Source organism: Balaenoptera musculus, chromosome 15 (genome assembly GCF_009873245.2).
Source record: "Balaenoptera musculus isolate JJ_BM4_2016_0621 chromosome 15, mBalMus1.pri.v3, whole genome shotgun sequence".
NCBI classification, from domain to species: domain Eukaryota; kingdom Metazoa; phylum Chordata; class Mammalia; order Artiodactyla; family Balaenopteridae; genus Balaenoptera; species Balaenoptera musculus.
Genome location: NC_045799.1, coordinates 81,966,076 through 81,983,261, shown reverse-complemented (window position 1 = coordinate 81,983,261; position 17,186 = coordinate 81,966,076). Strand labels below are relative to the sequence as shown.

At 47.5% G+C, this 17,186-nt stretch overlaps 1 protein-coding gene across 3 annotated transcripts in view; it reads left to right on the top strand.

Annotated features, from left to right (window-relative positions):
* The window catches only part of TMEM225B (transmembrane protein 225B), a 45,583-nt gene extending 28,397 nt beyond the window's left edge, over positions 1-17,186 (top strand). Inside the window, exons 4-9 of one of the 3 annotated variants that reach the window (XM_036824710.1) lie at positions 5,029-5,160; positions 6,568-6,648; positions 8,933-9,143; positions 10,077-10,223; positions 10,993-11,130; positions 16,752-17,186. In XM_036824710.1, coding sequence (XP_036680605.1) covers positions 6,637-6,648; positions 8,933-9,143; positions 10,077-10,223; positions 10,993-11,130; positions 16,752-16,924 — 681 coding nt within the window. In that variant the 5' untranslated portion in view covers positions 5,029-5,160; positions 6,568-6,636 and the 3' untranslated portion in view covers positions 16,925-17,186. Of the gene's footprint in view, positions 1-5,028; positions 5,251-6,567; positions 6,649-8,932; positions 9,144-10,076; positions 10,224-10,992; positions 11,131-16,751 lie in introns of all 3 variants that reach the window. The other 2 variants (XM_036824707.1, XM_036824708.1) reach the window with 2 other exon arrangements.

The window sequence follows — 17,186 nt, the reverse complement described above, 5'->3', positions numbered from 1 at the left end:
TGTTGTAGACTCTTGAAATTGAATGTTGCCTCTGTCTTGTATACCTTTCCCTGCCTGGTCTGGTGCTATGCACACAGGTGTTCAGTGGCTGTGGAGTGAATCTGTTTACTGGAAGCCAAAGTCTTCCTGTTTGTCTCCACGCTTCTCTGCACTCCCCCACCTTCCTCCCCTGTTCCTGTAGGTGATTATCACACTACACAAGGGTCACCTTGACATCTGGACACCGAGTAGACTCTGTGAGGCCAGGTCTGAGCCCTCAGTCAGTGGGCCCACTTACTCCATCTGGCATGTGACCCTCTTTGAGTCCCTCCCACCCCGTTATACCACAGAAAGGGCCCTTTCCTTCTGTGGGGTCTGAGAAGCTTCTGGAATAAGGCAGGGCTTGATGAGTGGGGTCTGAAGGCCAGGTCGGATTCTGACTGGCAGAGAAGGGCACCCCAGGACAAGGTAAGTGTGTGGGGTCACGTGCCAGGCCTCAAGAGCGGAGGTGTCCCTGGAGGCCAGGAGAGGGGAGAAAAGAGTTTGCCTAGCAGTATCAAAAGCACTCAAGCGGGGCTCTGGTTCTTTAGGCACAAATATTACTAGTGGACAGAGTAGTTCATCAAGCCGTTAGAGCTCAGGTGAACACGAGGGTGACCAGCTCATCCCAGTTTGCCAGGACTTTCCCAGCCGTAACATCGAACGTCCCACATCCAGTAAAACGCTCAGTCCTCCGCAAACCAGGAGGGTGGATCACCCGAACCTATCGTGACCTCATTCCCCCGCCCCTCATGGCTCCTAGCTGCAGCAGGACCCAGTAGAGCAGAGATTCTCAGCTTGGGTTGCCTACTGGAATCACCTGGGGAGCTTTCAAAGCACTGGAGCCTCAGTCTCTGAGGTTGTGTACATTTGGTATGGGGTATGGCCTGGACTTTGGGGTTTTGTAAGCTCCCAAGTAATTCTAATGTGCAACCAAGGTTGAGAATCTATACAGTAGAGGTTACCAATGCTTCACAGGTGCTAAGAGGACACAAAGAGACCACACAGGATCTGGTGGCTTAGTCACTGAGGGGCTGGCAAGAGGGCTGGGCTGGGAGTACGGAGAGACTCCGGGGCCTGTGTGAGAGGAGACAGACAGGGTGTCCCAGGCCGGGTGGAAGGAGCGATGGGAGGGACTGTTGTGCTGGGGGTGGAGCCAGCTATTGGGTGGGCGCCCTCAGGGCCTGCTCATTGCCAGGTTCTGGTTCTGTCCTGTGCAGTAAAGCTATGGTTTGGGTAACTTTGGGTTTTCCCTTTGGAGCTCGGGACCAAGGAAGCACAGAGCCTGGGGGAGTCAGAACTCTAAAGACTCCAGCCCCAGCTCATGGGCTCTCTACCTACTTTTCCAGCAGACAGTTCCCTGTTCCCTTGCCTCTCCCCCTACCCTAGACCCGGGAAAACATGAAAATGCTTCCAGAGGAGACTATAACCTAAACTTATACACACTTTCTAAATCGTTCAGTCCTGGGAGGGGCTGGCCTGGCAGTCCCAAGCCATACACAGCCTTGGGCCCCCGGGGTGAGAGGCATTTCCTATGCTCTGGTTGAAGGGGTAGGAGTCTTTGGGCAATAAGGATCTTGACTTAAAAAAAAAAAAAAGCACAACGTGAGAGCTGCGAGTTAAGTTTTATTTGGGGCAAAATAAGGACTGCAGCCCCGGGGGAACAGCGTTTCAGATAACTCTGAGAAACTGCTCCGAGGAGGTGAGGGGGAGCCAGGATATATAGGAGTTTGGCAACAAAGGACCGGTTGTTGGGACATCAAAAGATTATTGTTAAAGAAAACCAGATATCTCAAGGAATTTAGCTTTTCTATGTATGGGAGGATGCAAGAGTCTTGGCTCACTGAAATCATTCATTTGCTGTGCACCTCAGTTATCTGGGGCCAGTAGTCTGACATCCTGAGTTTCCTCAGGGTTCATCACAGGGAGAGGCTGCAGTCTGATGGCTGCTAGATGGCAGGTGTTCTTTTCTGTCCTGAGTTTCCTCAGCTCACGTTGGAGGGCTGCAATCGTTGACGACTGTGACATCCTTTGTTTATTGATCTGGCAGGAAATAGTCCATTTCTCAGGGAGACAGGAGGAGGAGGAAGATGAATTTTGGCAGTGGCACCCACATGGGACTGCTTTAATCCCACCAGAGGCCCGTCATGGACCTCAGGATGAAATCAAGACCCTTCAAATGCCAGCTCTGCCCGCTGACTTCTCCAGCCCTCTGTGGCCTCCCCTTCTCCCAGTCATTCTGAAATTCACTGGGTCCTTGAACACAGTATTTTTCAAATGTAGGTCAAGAGCCACTAGGGGGTCTTAAAATTAATTTATTGTAATGAGTTAAGAGCAGCAAAGGGTAAGAGGAAAAAGTAGGCAGAACTAGAATGGAGTAGAAAACATCCATCACAAAGGTAAGTCAGACTTCTGTTTGTGCGCAAGGGAGCATGTGTGCAGAGTATAATGTACAGTATTTCTTGCTGTAGAGCAGGTAAAAGTCTTCGCACATTGCAATCCTTTTTTGGGAGTAAGATTCTGTCTAGAAGGGCTTTCTTGGCAGGTCTTCCTTTGGACTGAATTGTTTGCCCTCTGCAATTGCCGTAGCATGCTATGCTTTTTGCGCACCAAGCACACTTTAAAAAAATGATTTATTCAGTTGCCTGTCTTCTGCGCTTGCTGCAAGCTCGATGAGGGCAGGGACCATATTCACCTATCCTGGCCTCTGTCATTAGAGAAAGCACTTGTGTTTGAGTGGCTGAGTGATAAACCCGGGTTCAGCTTCCAGCTATTTGTGTTCTTAGACAAGGTCTCTTTTTATTTTTTCTGACTTTTTGGTCTGATTTATATACAGAAAACTTGAAAGAATAGAATAATGAACACCCTATATATCCTCCACTTAGATGGACAGTATTAACATTTTTCCATATTTGCTTTCTATCTATATGCTTTTTTTCTGAATCATTTGAAAGTAAGCTCAGATATAACCTTCACCCTAAATACTATGGCATGTGTCTCCTAAGAGTAAGGTCATTCTCCTACATAATCGCAACACTATTAACATACCTAAGAAAAAGAATTTAATTCCATAATACTATCTAAAATGGACTCTCTATTTAGATTTTCCCTAGTTGCCCCAAGAATGTGTTTTATAGTTAGATTATTTCAATCAGAAAAAAAAATCAAGGGTCACATTACATTTGGCTTTATATCTCTTTAGTTTCTTTTAATCTAGAATAGTTCCACTTTTTTTTTTTTTTAAATGACAGTGACTTTTGGAGGAGTCAAGAAGAGTTATCCTTTATAATTTTCTACAAAATTGATTTCCTTGTTTTCCTCCGGTGGTATTTAGCTTCCTTCTCGCCCCGCTGTATTTTCTCTTAACTGAAAAGAGGTTTAGAGGCCTGATGACACATTTTTGGCAAGAATACCTCACAGGTGATGTCTCCTTCATACTGTTATCACCTCAAGAGGCACATGATGTCAGATTATTCCACCCCAAGTAGCGCTGTCTGTTCACTTGTTTAAGGTAGTGACTGCTAGATTTCTCCTATGTAAAGATATGTTTTCCTTTTGCAATTAGTAATTTGTGAGGATGATAAACTCCAGCACCATGTGAAGAATCTGTTCCTCTACAGCCTGATGGTTTTCGTAGTCATCCATGACCCTTTAGCAACCATCCACGTGATAGTTTGGGCATGTTCTTAACCTGAGACTTAGTTTTTTCATCTGCAGCCTGGGCATAATAATGCCCATGATTTGGATTTGCTGTGTAAAAAAGTATGACATAGAGTGCATATGACGATGATGTCACGGTCTGCCATAACTTCTCCCTTCTTCTGAGAACACCATTTACAAAGGTGTTCACTTCCTTTTAGAAAGTTTCTACGCTGCTCCAGATAAGTGGTCCAAATCGCCGGCTTCTTAGATGATCCTACCTGCCCGGCCTCTGTGGGGCACAGCTGAGTCATCTTCTTTGGCCAGAGTGGAATGAGCTTTTGACCAGAGCTGAGCCAATCAGAATGCTTCCCTGGGAAATTTCCAACCAAGTAGGGGTGGGAATAGGGTGAAGAAAATATTCTTTTTCCCTCAGGTGGCTAAATGTGGGGATGTGAGTCTGGAAGTTGACTGTATCCCCTGCCGCCTGGAGGATGATAGCCTATGGGGTGGAGGGGATCAAAGCCATCTCTCTGAGATCAGGGCAGAGGGGGTCTCCCTGGCCTGGCTCCAGGCCTCCCCAGCTGTACTCTGCCCTGCCCCAGCTAAGCCAATAAAGACCCCTGTCTTGCCTGAGCGCTTACAAATCGGGGTCTGAACCTTAGGACAGATAGAATCCTGACTAGTAAAAGGGCCTTTCCTATGCCTCTCACATGATAGGTGATTCAATAAATTAGTGGTTCATCAGCTCTCATCCCTTCCTGTTGTCTTTGAATATGTGCTGGCCCTAGTGGAGAGGTGTGAGGAGGTGGCAGACATGGTCCTGGCTTTTTAAAATCTTAGGAGTTACAAATGCGTTTCCTTGGTGGGCGTAGACTCAAAGCAAGGGGGGCTGGTGACTTATCCGGCTCCAAGTGTGGCCGCTCTTGCCACTCGAACCAGCCCCCCACCCCACCCCCAGGGCCAGGAGCCAGAGTGCCTCTCTTGGAAGAGCCTAAGTTTAAAAGTTTAAAACCAGCCCACGTGGTGAGAGGTGCAGTCAGCCTTAAGACGCGAGGGCAGAGAAGAGCGGAGGAATGTGAGGGCCGGGGGCGGGGTGGGGGTGGGGGCCTGAAGGCGATCAGAACGCATGCGCAGGGCAAGGGCGAGGGAGGGCCTGGGAGTGGGGGAGGGGGGTGAGCGAGGGTCCTGGGGAAGGGGAGCGAACTGGCAGGGCCTTGGGTAGTCAGGAAACTCGGGCTTCTTCCAGGCTCGCGGTCCAGGCTGCTGTTTGTGTAGCGCTGCCTCTCTGCGGAGTCCACAGAGACGTGTCTTCCAGGCACTTCCAGCCATCCCACGGGAGGAGTTACTATTATCATTCCCGTTTCACAGATGAGAAAACTGACACCCAGGAAGGAGAAGTAACTCACCCAAGGTCATCCTGCTGGTGATGGCAGAGCTGGAATCCGAATTCAGATCCGCGGACTTCAGGTTGCTCCAGCCCCCACTCTGTTCCGCACACCGGTAAGCGAGGCCGGGACCGCGAACCACCCCGGAGGCCAGGTTCCCCCAGCCGAGGACCAGGTCAGCGGCGGGCGGCGGCCGGGCCGAGAGGTGAGACCCCCGCCCTCCCCTGCATGGCCCCGAGGGCTCGGTGGGCTCTGCCGGGAGACGGAGCAGACCCTCGCCGGGCCTCGGGGGCCAACGGAAGGGCCGGACCGCGGGCCGCCTGGAGGGAAGCCCCGCCCGGGAGAGCGGGAGACCGGGAGACCCCAACGGTGCCTCGGCAGAGGGACGGGAAACAGTGGGGGGGCGGTGGCGAGCGGAGGCGGAGCCACGGGTTGGGAGGGGGAGGGCGAGGAAGAGGAAGAGGCCCCCCAAACCCCAAACATTACCGGCCGGCTGTTGGGACCTGCGGGGCTGGATCTGGGGGCTGATGGCCAGGTCAGGACCCATCTTTGGGTCTGGAAAATGTCACTGGGGCTTTGGGGCCACGGAAGGGTGGAGGGTGGTCAGCAGGAAGGAACCTCTGACGGAACCTAAGCCAGTCTGCAGCCCAAGTAGCCGCAAATTACTGGCGGGAAAAGTGGGGAGTGAGGCTCCTCGCGGCCCAGACGGTTCCCTCCTGGTCTCTTCCCGGTCCAGCCTGAGATGCACTTTATGCTGCTCCTCGCGTTCTTCGCCCTGTGTAGTTCTCAGCTGTCCCTGGCATGCGCAGGGCCTGGGCCGGTGACAGGGCTGCCCTCGGGCTGCGGCGCGATGGCTCAGGGAGACTCAGCCGGCGGGAATCCGGCCCACGGAGCATGCAGCTCTTCTGCTTTCCAGTGCCATAGGTCCTTTTCAAAATAATAATGAAAACAATTGGTGATAGTAGATGGCAGTAGTTTTGCTTTGTTTTGAATGCCCTTGGCAAAGTAAAAAGTTGGCAGTTTTCTGTTCCCCCCATTCTCTCTCCCTGACCCCCGCTTTTGGGAATCCCGAACTGAACCGCTGGCCAGTGGCGACTGGTGAAGAGGTGAGGAGGGAGGGGCAGCTGTGCAGGACTGTGGTCCCTGCCTCCACTCTGACCGAGCCTGGGATCCTGGACCAGTCCGTTCTTCTTTCCAGCTGTTTCCCCATCAGTACAAAGGGCTCTGCAAATCCCCCTTTATATGAACATGTCTATGGTCCTTTGAGTCTGGCTTATATCAGTGTGTCCCCCAGTTGTATATCCCTGGCGCACAGTCGTCCAGAACCAGCACTGAGGGCTGCTCCATGCAGGACGCTGGCCTATCCCCGGAGAAAGGCCCACAAGGTCCCGCTCACGGGAGAGCAGCCTGGGGTGGGCAAGGGGACAGACAGCTAGGAGGTGGCGCCTGGCCTCTCAGTCACCCCGGGGGGGGGGAGGGAAAGCGCTGTACCTCGTGACAAGTTTCTGTCTCTTCTCCCCAGTAGTTACCAAGAGCCTGCGAGTTCCTGTCTTTTTTCATCCCTGATTCTCCCCATTGGCCTAAGCTGGGCATGGGGCGCCCGGTAAGTACACAGTTCACTTTTGTGGAATGAATCGTTAATGGCTGGTGGCTGGGAGGGTCCGTGGAGTGGACAGGACCAAGCTGAGCTTTGCAGAAGATGTGGGATTTAAAAGGTCTAGAGGTGAAGTGAGGGCACAGCACCCCCCTTCCCCCGGGAAAGGCTGGAGGTTCTTGGGGTGACTGTGGTGTTCCGGGAACGGAGGGAGACATGGCGGGTGTGGAGGCAGGAGGCTGGGTGTGTGGGAAACTTTATGAAAGAAAAACTGAGAAGGTGAGGAATGCTGACGAGGTGGAAGTGTGGGAGGAACGGAGAAGCCAGCATGAGCTCCAGGCTAGAGCGTGGGGGTGGAGAGGGTGACTAAAACAGGGAAGACACCGAGGTCAGCTTTAGACACGTTGAGGTTCAGTGGGGGGCGGGGGGGGACAGGAAGGGGCTCAGACCATCAACGGAAAATGTCCAGGGTTCTCCATTCCATCCAGAGGATGGGGGTCAAGATGCCGCCATGACTCCTACCTGGAGAGCTTTAGAGCCAGGACTCAAGGCTCTCTGGTCTTCATCCTCTTAGAGTAAAGGACACTGAGGCCCTGAAGTTCAGGTGACTCATCAGTACTGCCCAGAGGGTGGAGGAAAGATCGAAAGGGAAGCTTTGCAGAGATGGCAGGATAAATTTTTCAGGTGGGAAGACCTGAAAAAAAGAAAGTAATGAACAACAGAAAGAGGAGAGAGTGCCTTAGAGAGTTTCCAAGCGCTCTGACAGCAGTCGAAGGTTAACAGTCGTTAACCCTCTTATAGACAGCAGATTTCCTCTGCCCTGTACCACCAGGCTTGTTCTGCTGTGGTGATCAGCAGATCTCAAAGCCTCAGAGACACTCCTTGCCCCCGGCTGCAGTGAGAGGGGCGTCTGCATGGGGAGCGTGGAGGGGCCCCGGTGCGTGGGCACACACAGGGGCAGAGAGGAGAGGGAAACCCCTCACTCCGAGGGCCTTGTCTTGCCCACAGCAGCGCGCAGCTGCGAAGCTTGGTGCTGCCAGGCAGTCTGCTTAGGCAGGAGCCTCCAGGCCTGGCTCTGGGCACGACTTGGAAAGAAGGGCTGTTGTCTTGGGGTGTCCTCCACCTCCCATGTCCTGTCTCTCTCTCACCCCCTGATGTTGCTATTCTGCACCGCCGTGTGGCCAGGGTCATTGGGGGCCACCCGGACAGGGCCCGCCCTGCCTGCCGCACCCAGGCTTCCAACCGCCCCTCTCCTTCCCCTGCTAGCCTGGAGAGGAAAGCGGACTGGTTGAATACATTTGCCCTTAGGTTGTGAATGCGAATTTCCCTCAGGAATGTTTGCATTTTAGGAGAAGTTGGCGGCCCCTCACCCTCCAACTTTAACCCAACTCCTGGGCCCTAAGCACTGTGCTTGACACTTTGTTGGCAGCATTTCACTTGGCCCTCGCAAGGACCTTACTAGGCAGGTGTTATTTCCTCTTTTTTCCAAATGGGGACGCAAGGTCCTGAGAGTTTTAGCCAGTTCCCCGAGGTTACCCAGCCAGCAAGTGATAAAGCTGGGACATGGTCACGGGCTTCCAGAACCAAATCCAGCTGTCGGCACTTAGCTTCCGCATCACAGGTGCTCCTTCCAAGAAGACATCCTTAATGACAGCTGGTGGTGGTGGAGGAGTTATGAGGGATCCTTAACTGAGGGTCTTGACCTCCAGGCCTAGAGGGTACCTAGGGCTTCAGGAGGGTCTGTGAAACTCTAAAACTATTTTTAAAACTTTCTGTGTGCATATTTTCTGCTCATTTTTCAGCAGAGGGTTCCTCCAGGCCAGGTGGACCCCTGTCCGTCTACACCCCAGGTCCTGAGGCAAGAAGGCCAGTCACTGAGTAAAGGCACTTCAGGCCCTGGTTTTAATCTCTGCCCTGGTCCTCATTCTGAAATCTCAAAAGGCACATAGTAGCTGACAGCTGACTGGAGAGGTTCTTCTGTGGCCAGTGGGTGGGTGTCCACAGAACTGAGAGGTTAGAACTTTAGAGCTGGGAGAGGTGGAAATTTTACAGAGGTGGAAACTGAGGCTCAAGGAAGGGACCTCACACGCTCGAGATTGCCCAGTGAATTAGTGGCAGAAAATGTTTTATGCATTGTTTAGGCCTACTGAAGAGGTCTGTAAGGCTGTAAGGTTAATCAAGGCACAGAAATCAACATTTCTCGAGCCTCACGTGTGCTAACATGTCCATGGGCATCATCTCCTTCACCCCGTGCCGCGTGAGACCCCCCCCCCTTCATTGTTTCCCTCCCCAGGTGATGCTGACATTAGAGGACAAAGACATGAAGGGGTTCACCTGGGCCATAGCCCCTGCCTTGACCTCCCTGGGCTACCTGCTTATACTGCTGGTCTCCATCTTCCCCTTCTGGGTTCGTCTGGTGAACGAGGAGTCCCAGGAAGTGTTTTTCAGTGGCCTGTTTGAGAACTGCTTCCATATCAAGTGCTGGAAGCCTCGACCCTTACCGGGTAGGGGGGATGGAGGCGGGGATGGGGGCGGGGATGGGGGCGAGGGAGACGGGGCCAGCGTGGGCGTTGGGGGGTGACAGAGGACTGGTGGGGGCAGCTAGGACAGAACTGAATTCGCCCCTGCCTTCTTCTCCCCACTAGAGTCCATTAGCGCCCCCCCCCCTTAGTTGTGACGCCCACCGTTACCTCCTGGGATTGCCGGACATCCCCTGTGGGGGCAGTACTGCCCTTACTAGAGAACCACTGGTTTAACCCCAGGGTAGGTTCTAGAGTATCTGGGTCTTCAACACCTTTGTCCCTCCCCCAGCCGCTCACCTCTGCACACTCAGGAGGTCATGCAGACTCACCTTAACAAGGTCTGAATCATGCCAACAGCAGGAGAATGAATTCCCCTCGATCCTCGGTCTGTTTCACTACTCCTAGTAACGTGGATAATTAAATAGGGGTGTGAGGGACTCCCTTGCAGAGTTCAGAATATCCTGACCTCACAAAGTTCTGATTTTCCACCAGTGACTTATTTCAGTGTGACCGATGCAGATGCAATTCTTCACATTTCCACATGCAACAGATTTTATCACGACAGTTTCATTTTATGTTGTTTATTAAAGCCACCATTTTTTCCCAAACAATACATGGTTTTCCCATACGCTTTGATACAACCAGATTCACATAACAGTATTTGTTAAGAATTGGTTAATAATTTCAGTGTCTGAAATTGCCCATCTAATTTTTTTTTCATGTCATGGGGAACAAGATGGTGGGCCCAGGGCATGCTTGGGGGCAAAGCTGTCGGGTCGGAGCCTTGGTCCCAGGCCACGCTTTGGGACCTGATGGCGACCAGGCTCCGGGGCCACCCCTGCCCAGGCTCTGCAGGGCTCTGCCCTCTGGGCCAGGGTGCCCGGCGCCAGCCCGCCCTCCCTCCCTCCCCTGCAGTTTACATCATCATTGGCCGTGTTTTCCTGCTGTCCGCCGTCATCTTGTCCTTCCTCACCACCGTCGTCATGGTGTCCTTTGCATCTCGGCTCTTTCCGAGGACCCGGAAGCACAATCTTGTGTCAGGCTTCATCAGCTTCCTCACAGGTGGGGAGCAGCAGGGGGGGCCCCAGCCGTGTGGGTGGGGGATCTGGGGAGACGGCCGGAGACGGAGGGGGGGTGGTCTCTGGAGAGGGGATTTTTAGGGCCCCTCTCCTCCGCTGCCCTCTCAGTGAAGTAGCCCACCCCAGCCCACCCCCTCAGGGTTTGTGATCCCCCCGCTTTGGGGCTCATCCTAGCTCTGCACTCCCAGCGGGCACAGTCCTCACAGCCTTGGCTTGATGTCATCTGTCTGGGGGTCTTTTTCCCATAATCTCTATCCCAGCAACTGTCATGGCATCTGGTACAGGGTTATAATATAATTGAAATATAGAATATAAATGAAATACAAATGTTTCTTGGATGAACGAATGGAAGAGATCATCTCTGCCCTCTGGAACCTTTTGACTTTAAAAGGCTGACCAAGGCCCTACCCTGGGAGGCTCCCATCAGATGGAGGAGGTGGAACGCTCACAGTGGGAAAATCAGGTTGAGTTTCGTCCAAAGCGTCACACCCAGGGGGCCCCATCTGGAGTCAGCCAAGAGCACAGGCACAGAGGGTACCCGGGAAAGGGATTTCTGATCATGGGGCCCCTGGGAGGTGAGGCACACGGGCTTTGAGATGAGTTGGGAAGGAGGGCGAGACAGGCATGTGGGGTGGAGGTTATTGGCTCTGAAGGGGCAAGGGGTGCAGGCAGGAGCCACACAGGTGCAGGAAGGCTGGAGTGGAGGTGGGGGCCACGGGAGGAGAGCAAGGTTGCCGCCCTGTGACCCACAGGGGCCTGTGCCTTCCTGGCCTTGTCGCTGCACGCCCTGGAGATCCGGAGCCTGCGGACGAAGCCCAGCCCCCCGCAGTCCTCCGTGCAGTGGCCTTACTACGTCCTGGGCTTTAGCATCCTTCTGTTCCTAGTGGCGGGTGAGTGTCCCAGGGCTGGTGCCCTCTCCCTGCCCTCTGTCTGGATTCAGGAGCTGTGGACGCTCCAGAGCTGTGCTGTTCAAAACCGTAGTCACTTGTGGCTATTTAACTTTCATTAAAATGAAATCAAGTTAGAAATTGAGTTCCTCAGTCACGCCAGCCACACTTCACATGTTCAAAAACCACGTTATTATGTGCCTAGTGGCTTCCACATTGGATGGTGCGGATGCAGAAGGTTCTACTGACAGCACTGCTCTAGGGCCTCAGCCCTGTCCCCCACCCTCGTCCTCCCCATTCTTATGCTCCTTGACTTCAGAACCAAACTTGCACACTTTCACACTCTCCCTTACCACCATCCCGGTTCCTAAGGCTTTCTATTCCTGTCTCTTTATCTTGAAATCTGTGATCTTATTCCTCACTCAGTCGCTTTTTCTTTACCAACCGTCATCATCGAAATTCTTAATCCCATCTAATTTTGTCCCTACTCCTAATCCTCTTCCCACTATTTTAACCTGACCCATGATCAGAACCTATTTTAACTTGATTTTATTATACATTGAATATATAACAAAGAATGTTTATAATATATCTGTAAGATACAAGTAATTATAAATAAACTGTACACCCATATTTCCACCATATAGTTTAAGAACTAGCCACGTTTTGTCAAATCCATCGTTTATAAGTTACATCCTTATTTTATGTACCACTGAGAAAGAAAAATTGATACCAAGTATAATTCCAAGGTGCTAGAGCTTGTAAGGTACATCCTCATTTCAGAGATTTTAAAATGTGAAAAAAATGGGCTTGTCAAAATTAATGAAACTTGTTAGAACATTAAGTATTCAATATCTTTGAAGTCTTCCCCCCTCTACCATGTGGCTGTTCCTGGTCTCTTCCTCTTCTCTCCCCTCTGGATTCAATTCTTCAGAAATTTATGCCAATCATGTTTACTGCACATATATATCCTTAAACAATGTATATATTTAGTTTTGCATGCTTTAAAACTTCATATGAAAATAATCAAACTGTATTTTTTCTTCTGGAGTTTGCTATGTTTGATCAGCATAATCTTGAGATTCCTCCATGTTAATATGAGGAACTAAGCTTCATTCATTTTTACCACCTTGAGTATTTAATTGTATAACTAAGCTTTCCTATAGAAGCATGGCATTTCTCTATGGGAGAATTTTAAGTTTATGATTGAGTTTCTTTCATGATTATAGGACTATTCAGATATTTTATTTCTTCTTGAGTCAGTTTTGGTAATTTATATATTTCTCTAAATTTATACATTTTATCTAAGTTTTAAATTTTATTGACATAAAATTACTCAAAATCTTTTCTGTTTTAACTTTTAATTCGTGTTGTATCTGTAGTTATGTACTTTTTTGTTTAATTTTTTTTTTTTTTTTTGGCTGCATTGGGTCTTCGTTGCTGTGTGCAGGCTTTCTCTAGTTGCGGTGAGAGGGGGCTACTCTTCGTTGTGGTGCGTGGGCTTCTCATTGTGGAGCACAGGGTCTAGGTGCGCGAGCTTCAGTAGTTGCAGCACACGGGCTTCAGTAGTTGTGGCTCGCAGGCTCTAGTGCGCAGGCTCAGTAGTTGTGGCGCACAGGCTCAGTTGCTCCACGGCATGTGGGATCTTCCCGGACCAGGGCCCGAACCCTTGTCCCCTGCATTGGCAGGTGGATTCTTAACCACTGCGCCACCAGGGAAGTCCCTGTAGTTATGTACTTTTTTCACACCTAATTTTCTCTTTTTTCATTACTATGTTTGTCAGAGGTTTATCAGGTTTTTTTAGTGTTTTCAAAGAACCAGCTTTTTAGCTTTCTTGAAAACAAACCTTGTTTGTTTTCTATTTAATTACTTTTTGCTTCTTATTTTGAACTTCCCTCCCTACTACTTTTTTTGTGTTTATTCTGCTGTTCCTTTTTCAGCTTCCTAAATCAGGATCTAAGCTCAGTGATTATTTCTTCTTTTCTAAGTAGGCATTTAAAGCTTCAATTGCCCTCTAAGAATTGCATCTTTATTTGCAGCTCTCATTTTGATATGTAATATCTTTTGTTGTTGTTCGATTTCAGATATTCTCTTGTTCCCCTTATGATTTTTTCTTTGATTCATGAATTATTTAAAAGTATACTTTTAAATTTCTAAGCATAGAATTTTTATTGTATCTTGGTGATAATGATTTTAACTTAGTTTCAATTTGATGAGAGATCATGGTTTACATAGTCCTAATATTTTCAGATTTATTGACTTGCTTTATAGCCTAGTCTGAGGTCCATTTTCACATCTCATGTTGAATGCAACCTTTTATCTATAAATATTACATCAAGCTTTTTTATTATCTTGTTTAAACCTTGATTTAGAATTGCTATATTTTACTAGTGGATTGAACTTTTTTATCATCATGCTGTGATACTTTTTATTTCTTATAATGCTTTTTGTTGTAGTCTGTTTTATCTGATATTACTATAAATACCTCTACATTCTTTAGGTTATTATTTGCCTGTTATGTCTTTTACTTTAAACCTGTCTCTGTCTTCATGTTTTGGATGTCTCTTATAGATAGCTTATGATTGGATTTTTTCATCTAGTCTTATTATAACCTTTGTCTTTTATCTGGAGCATTTAGTTGATTTACATTTATTGTGACTACTGATATATTTGTATTTTTTCTACCACCTTAGTTTGTGCTTTCAGTTTTTTCTGCTCCCCACCCCCTACCTCACTTGCCTTGCTTTGGGTTGATTGAATTTTATGTATATAATTCTCATTGAATTTTATGTATATAATTCTCATTACATTTCCTCCCTCATTAGTTTGGAAATTATATGGTCTGTTTTCATTTGTGTCATAGTTACTCTTGACATTTTAACATGCTTAGTTAATCAGCATATTTATTCACTTCATAAGTAATTCAAGGACCCTCCCCCCCCAACTTATATGCTATTTTGTCCAGTGTTTTGGTTTCTTCTGTTTTTTTAAAAATTCTATACGTTATTATTATTATTTTATTTTTTAAATTTTTTTTAAATTTTAAATTTACCCACATATTTACCCATTTAGCTGCTCATCAAACCTCAGACCTTCTATCTAAGATCATTATCCTGAAGTACATCCTTTATAATGATTTTTTTTTAACTTTTTATTTTATATTGGAGTATAGTTGATAAACAATGTTGTGTTTCAGGTGTACAGCAAAGTGATTCATTTACATGTATCTATTCTTTTTCAAATTCTTTTCCCATTTAGGTTGTTACATAATACTGAGCAGAGTTCCCTGTGCTATACAGTAGGTCCTTGTTGGTTATCCATTTTAGATATAGCAGTGTGTACCTGTCAATCCCAAACTCCCTAACTATCCCTCCCTCAGCCCTTCCCTCCTGGTAACCATAAGTTTGTTCTCTAAGTCTGTGAGTGTGTTTCTGTTTTGTAAATAAGTTCATTTATATCATTTTTTTTTTAAGCTTTTTTAATGAGGGTCAGTTAGAGATACACTATCTCATACTTTGTATGAAATTATCTTTCATTTTTGTTTATTAAAGTTAGTTTTGCTGAATATACATTTTGAAGTTAACAGTTATTCTCTCAGCATTCAAGATATTATTCTATTACTTTCCCACTTCTGTTCTTATTGTTGAGAAGTTGGCTCTCTTTAAAAATATCATTCTTTTTGAGGCAACTTTTTTTTCTCTGAGACTTTTTTGGTATTTTGCAGGGTATGGATGTTTGTGTTATGATTTGATGTGTGAACTGAAGCTGAGGAGTGGTATCTTTCAGCATTTCTAAAACATTTTTATCTCCTCCCCATTTTCTTTCCCTTTCTCTTTGTCCTTTGTGGTACTCCAGGAAGATTTCTGTTAGACCTTGTTACTCTATCCTGCATGTCTTAATTTCTCTTTCATATTTTCTGTCTTTGTCTTTCTGGGCTGCATTCTGTATAACTTATATAGATGTATCTTCAATTTTACCCATTCACTTTTAAAAAAATATTTGTTTATTATTATCATTATTTTTTAAGTGTATTTTTGGCTGCATTGGGTCTTAGTTGTGGCACGTGGGCTTGTCTCTAGTTGTGGCATGTGGGTTTTCTCTTCTCTAGTTGTGGTGCACAGGCTTCAGGGCGTGTGGGCTCTATAGTTGTAGTGCACAGGTTCCAGAGCCTTGAGCTCTGTGGTTTGCGGCACACGGGCTCTAGTTGAGGCACGTGAGCTCAGTAGTTGTGGCACGCGGGCTTGGTTGCCCCACAGCATGTGGGATCTTAGCTCCCTGAGCGGGGATCAAACCCGCGCCCCCTGCATTGCAAGGTGGATTCTTTACCACTGGACCACCAGGGAAGTCCCTACCCATTCACTTTTTAGCTGTGTCTGATCTATTTAACCTAGCCATTAAATTTTTATTTCAGTTAATCTATTTTATAACTAGAAGTTGTATTTTCCTGTAAATCTTGTTACCTTTATGCTTTTTTTCCTCATATTTAAAATCTGTTCTCTGAATATATTTTTATTATACATGTTAAACATACTTATTTTATATTCTGTGTCTTATAAGTTTAACAACTGAATTATTTGCTGCTGTTTCTACAGCTGTTTCTATAGGCTCTTGCTGTGGTACCTTGTTTCTTGGTATGGTCTGTGGATTTTGACTGTGAACTCATTTTCCTTGGAATATTTTTTTGTTGTCGTTGTTGGAAATTATTTGAGGCCTGTATTTAAAGTGTTTCCTCAAAAAAGGATTTGCATTTGCTTCTGCCTGGTGCTTGGGTGCAGAACTACCCTAGGATCACAACCAAAATACTTAGGTATTGTTAGTTCAGCTGCAGACCCACATAACAGGTAGCCTGTGTTTGTGAAATCTCAGTCAATGCAGGTAACTTTGCAGTTCCAGTTTCATGTGGCCGACTCTTATTAGATTTCCCCACTGTGAGCAGGACCTGGGCTTTCCTTTTATTTTTCCGTGTCCCGAACGGCCAACAGAATGGAAACTCAGGGTCACCTGGGTTGAGCCCATGTCTCCAAGGTGAAGGCTAATTATGTGGTTGCTTAACCCTTCAGATTCCTGTTATCACTATGGTTTTGGCGTCTAAGAATGTCTTACTCTGATGTCAGCTTGATGATGCATTTATGAATAATAGGTTTTTGAAGAAATATTTAGAATTTTTGTTGTGTTTAGTGGGATAGTAGCTAGTCTGCTATAAAGCTGAAAATAGTTGTCTTTTATCTTAGTCTTAGCCGTAATACAGCATTTATTATCCACTCAAGATATCTCCATTTGTTCTTATAAACGTTGATTCTCTTCTTCCTTTCTTTCACTTACTGAGGGTCTTGAGTGAGTTGCCCATGAAGAGGTCTGGGCTTTGTGTTTGACCTTCCTCTCTGAAACCTTGTTTTCTTACCTATTAATGGTTAGACAATTGCTAAGATGCCTTCCAGCACTGGCCACGGTTCCATGAGTTTATCCATCTATTTGTATGCCTTGTCCTTTTATTGGAGGGGAGAACTAGGAGGGCAGGTGCAGACCAGAGGGAGTCAGGTCAGAGGAGGGAGTTTCCGACCTCTAGGGCAGGCACTGAGCTTGACACTCTCTCTCACCTGACCCAAACTTTTGCTGTCACCCAGGTGCCATCTGCCTCGTTCAAGAAACAGCCTGCCTTAGCTGTCATTTGTTGCCCATTTCCCAGAGTACTGAGGAGACCCAAGAGATCTCGCACCTGGAAAACGTGGAGAGTTTGGGAGGAGAACTGAGCTCCATACAGAGGGAGACGCTGCTGAAGGAAGAAACAGTTATCTAGACCAAGTTAGTCTGTGCCCTGCCCTTCATCAAGCTGTGTGAGTGCACACGTGTCGGTGTATGTGGCTCCCCCACCTCCACCAGTCTCTGCTACTTTTGATGAGGCTCTTGAGTGTCAAATCAACCCTCCACTTCCCCTACTCAAAGTGATTCTATCTTGCGTGTGTTTGAAATTTGTTAAAAGCTTTCTGAATTCTTCTGCGCTTTCTGAGTGATTTTTTTGGACAAGTGTTTTCAATAAAACGATGACTACTGTCTGTTAA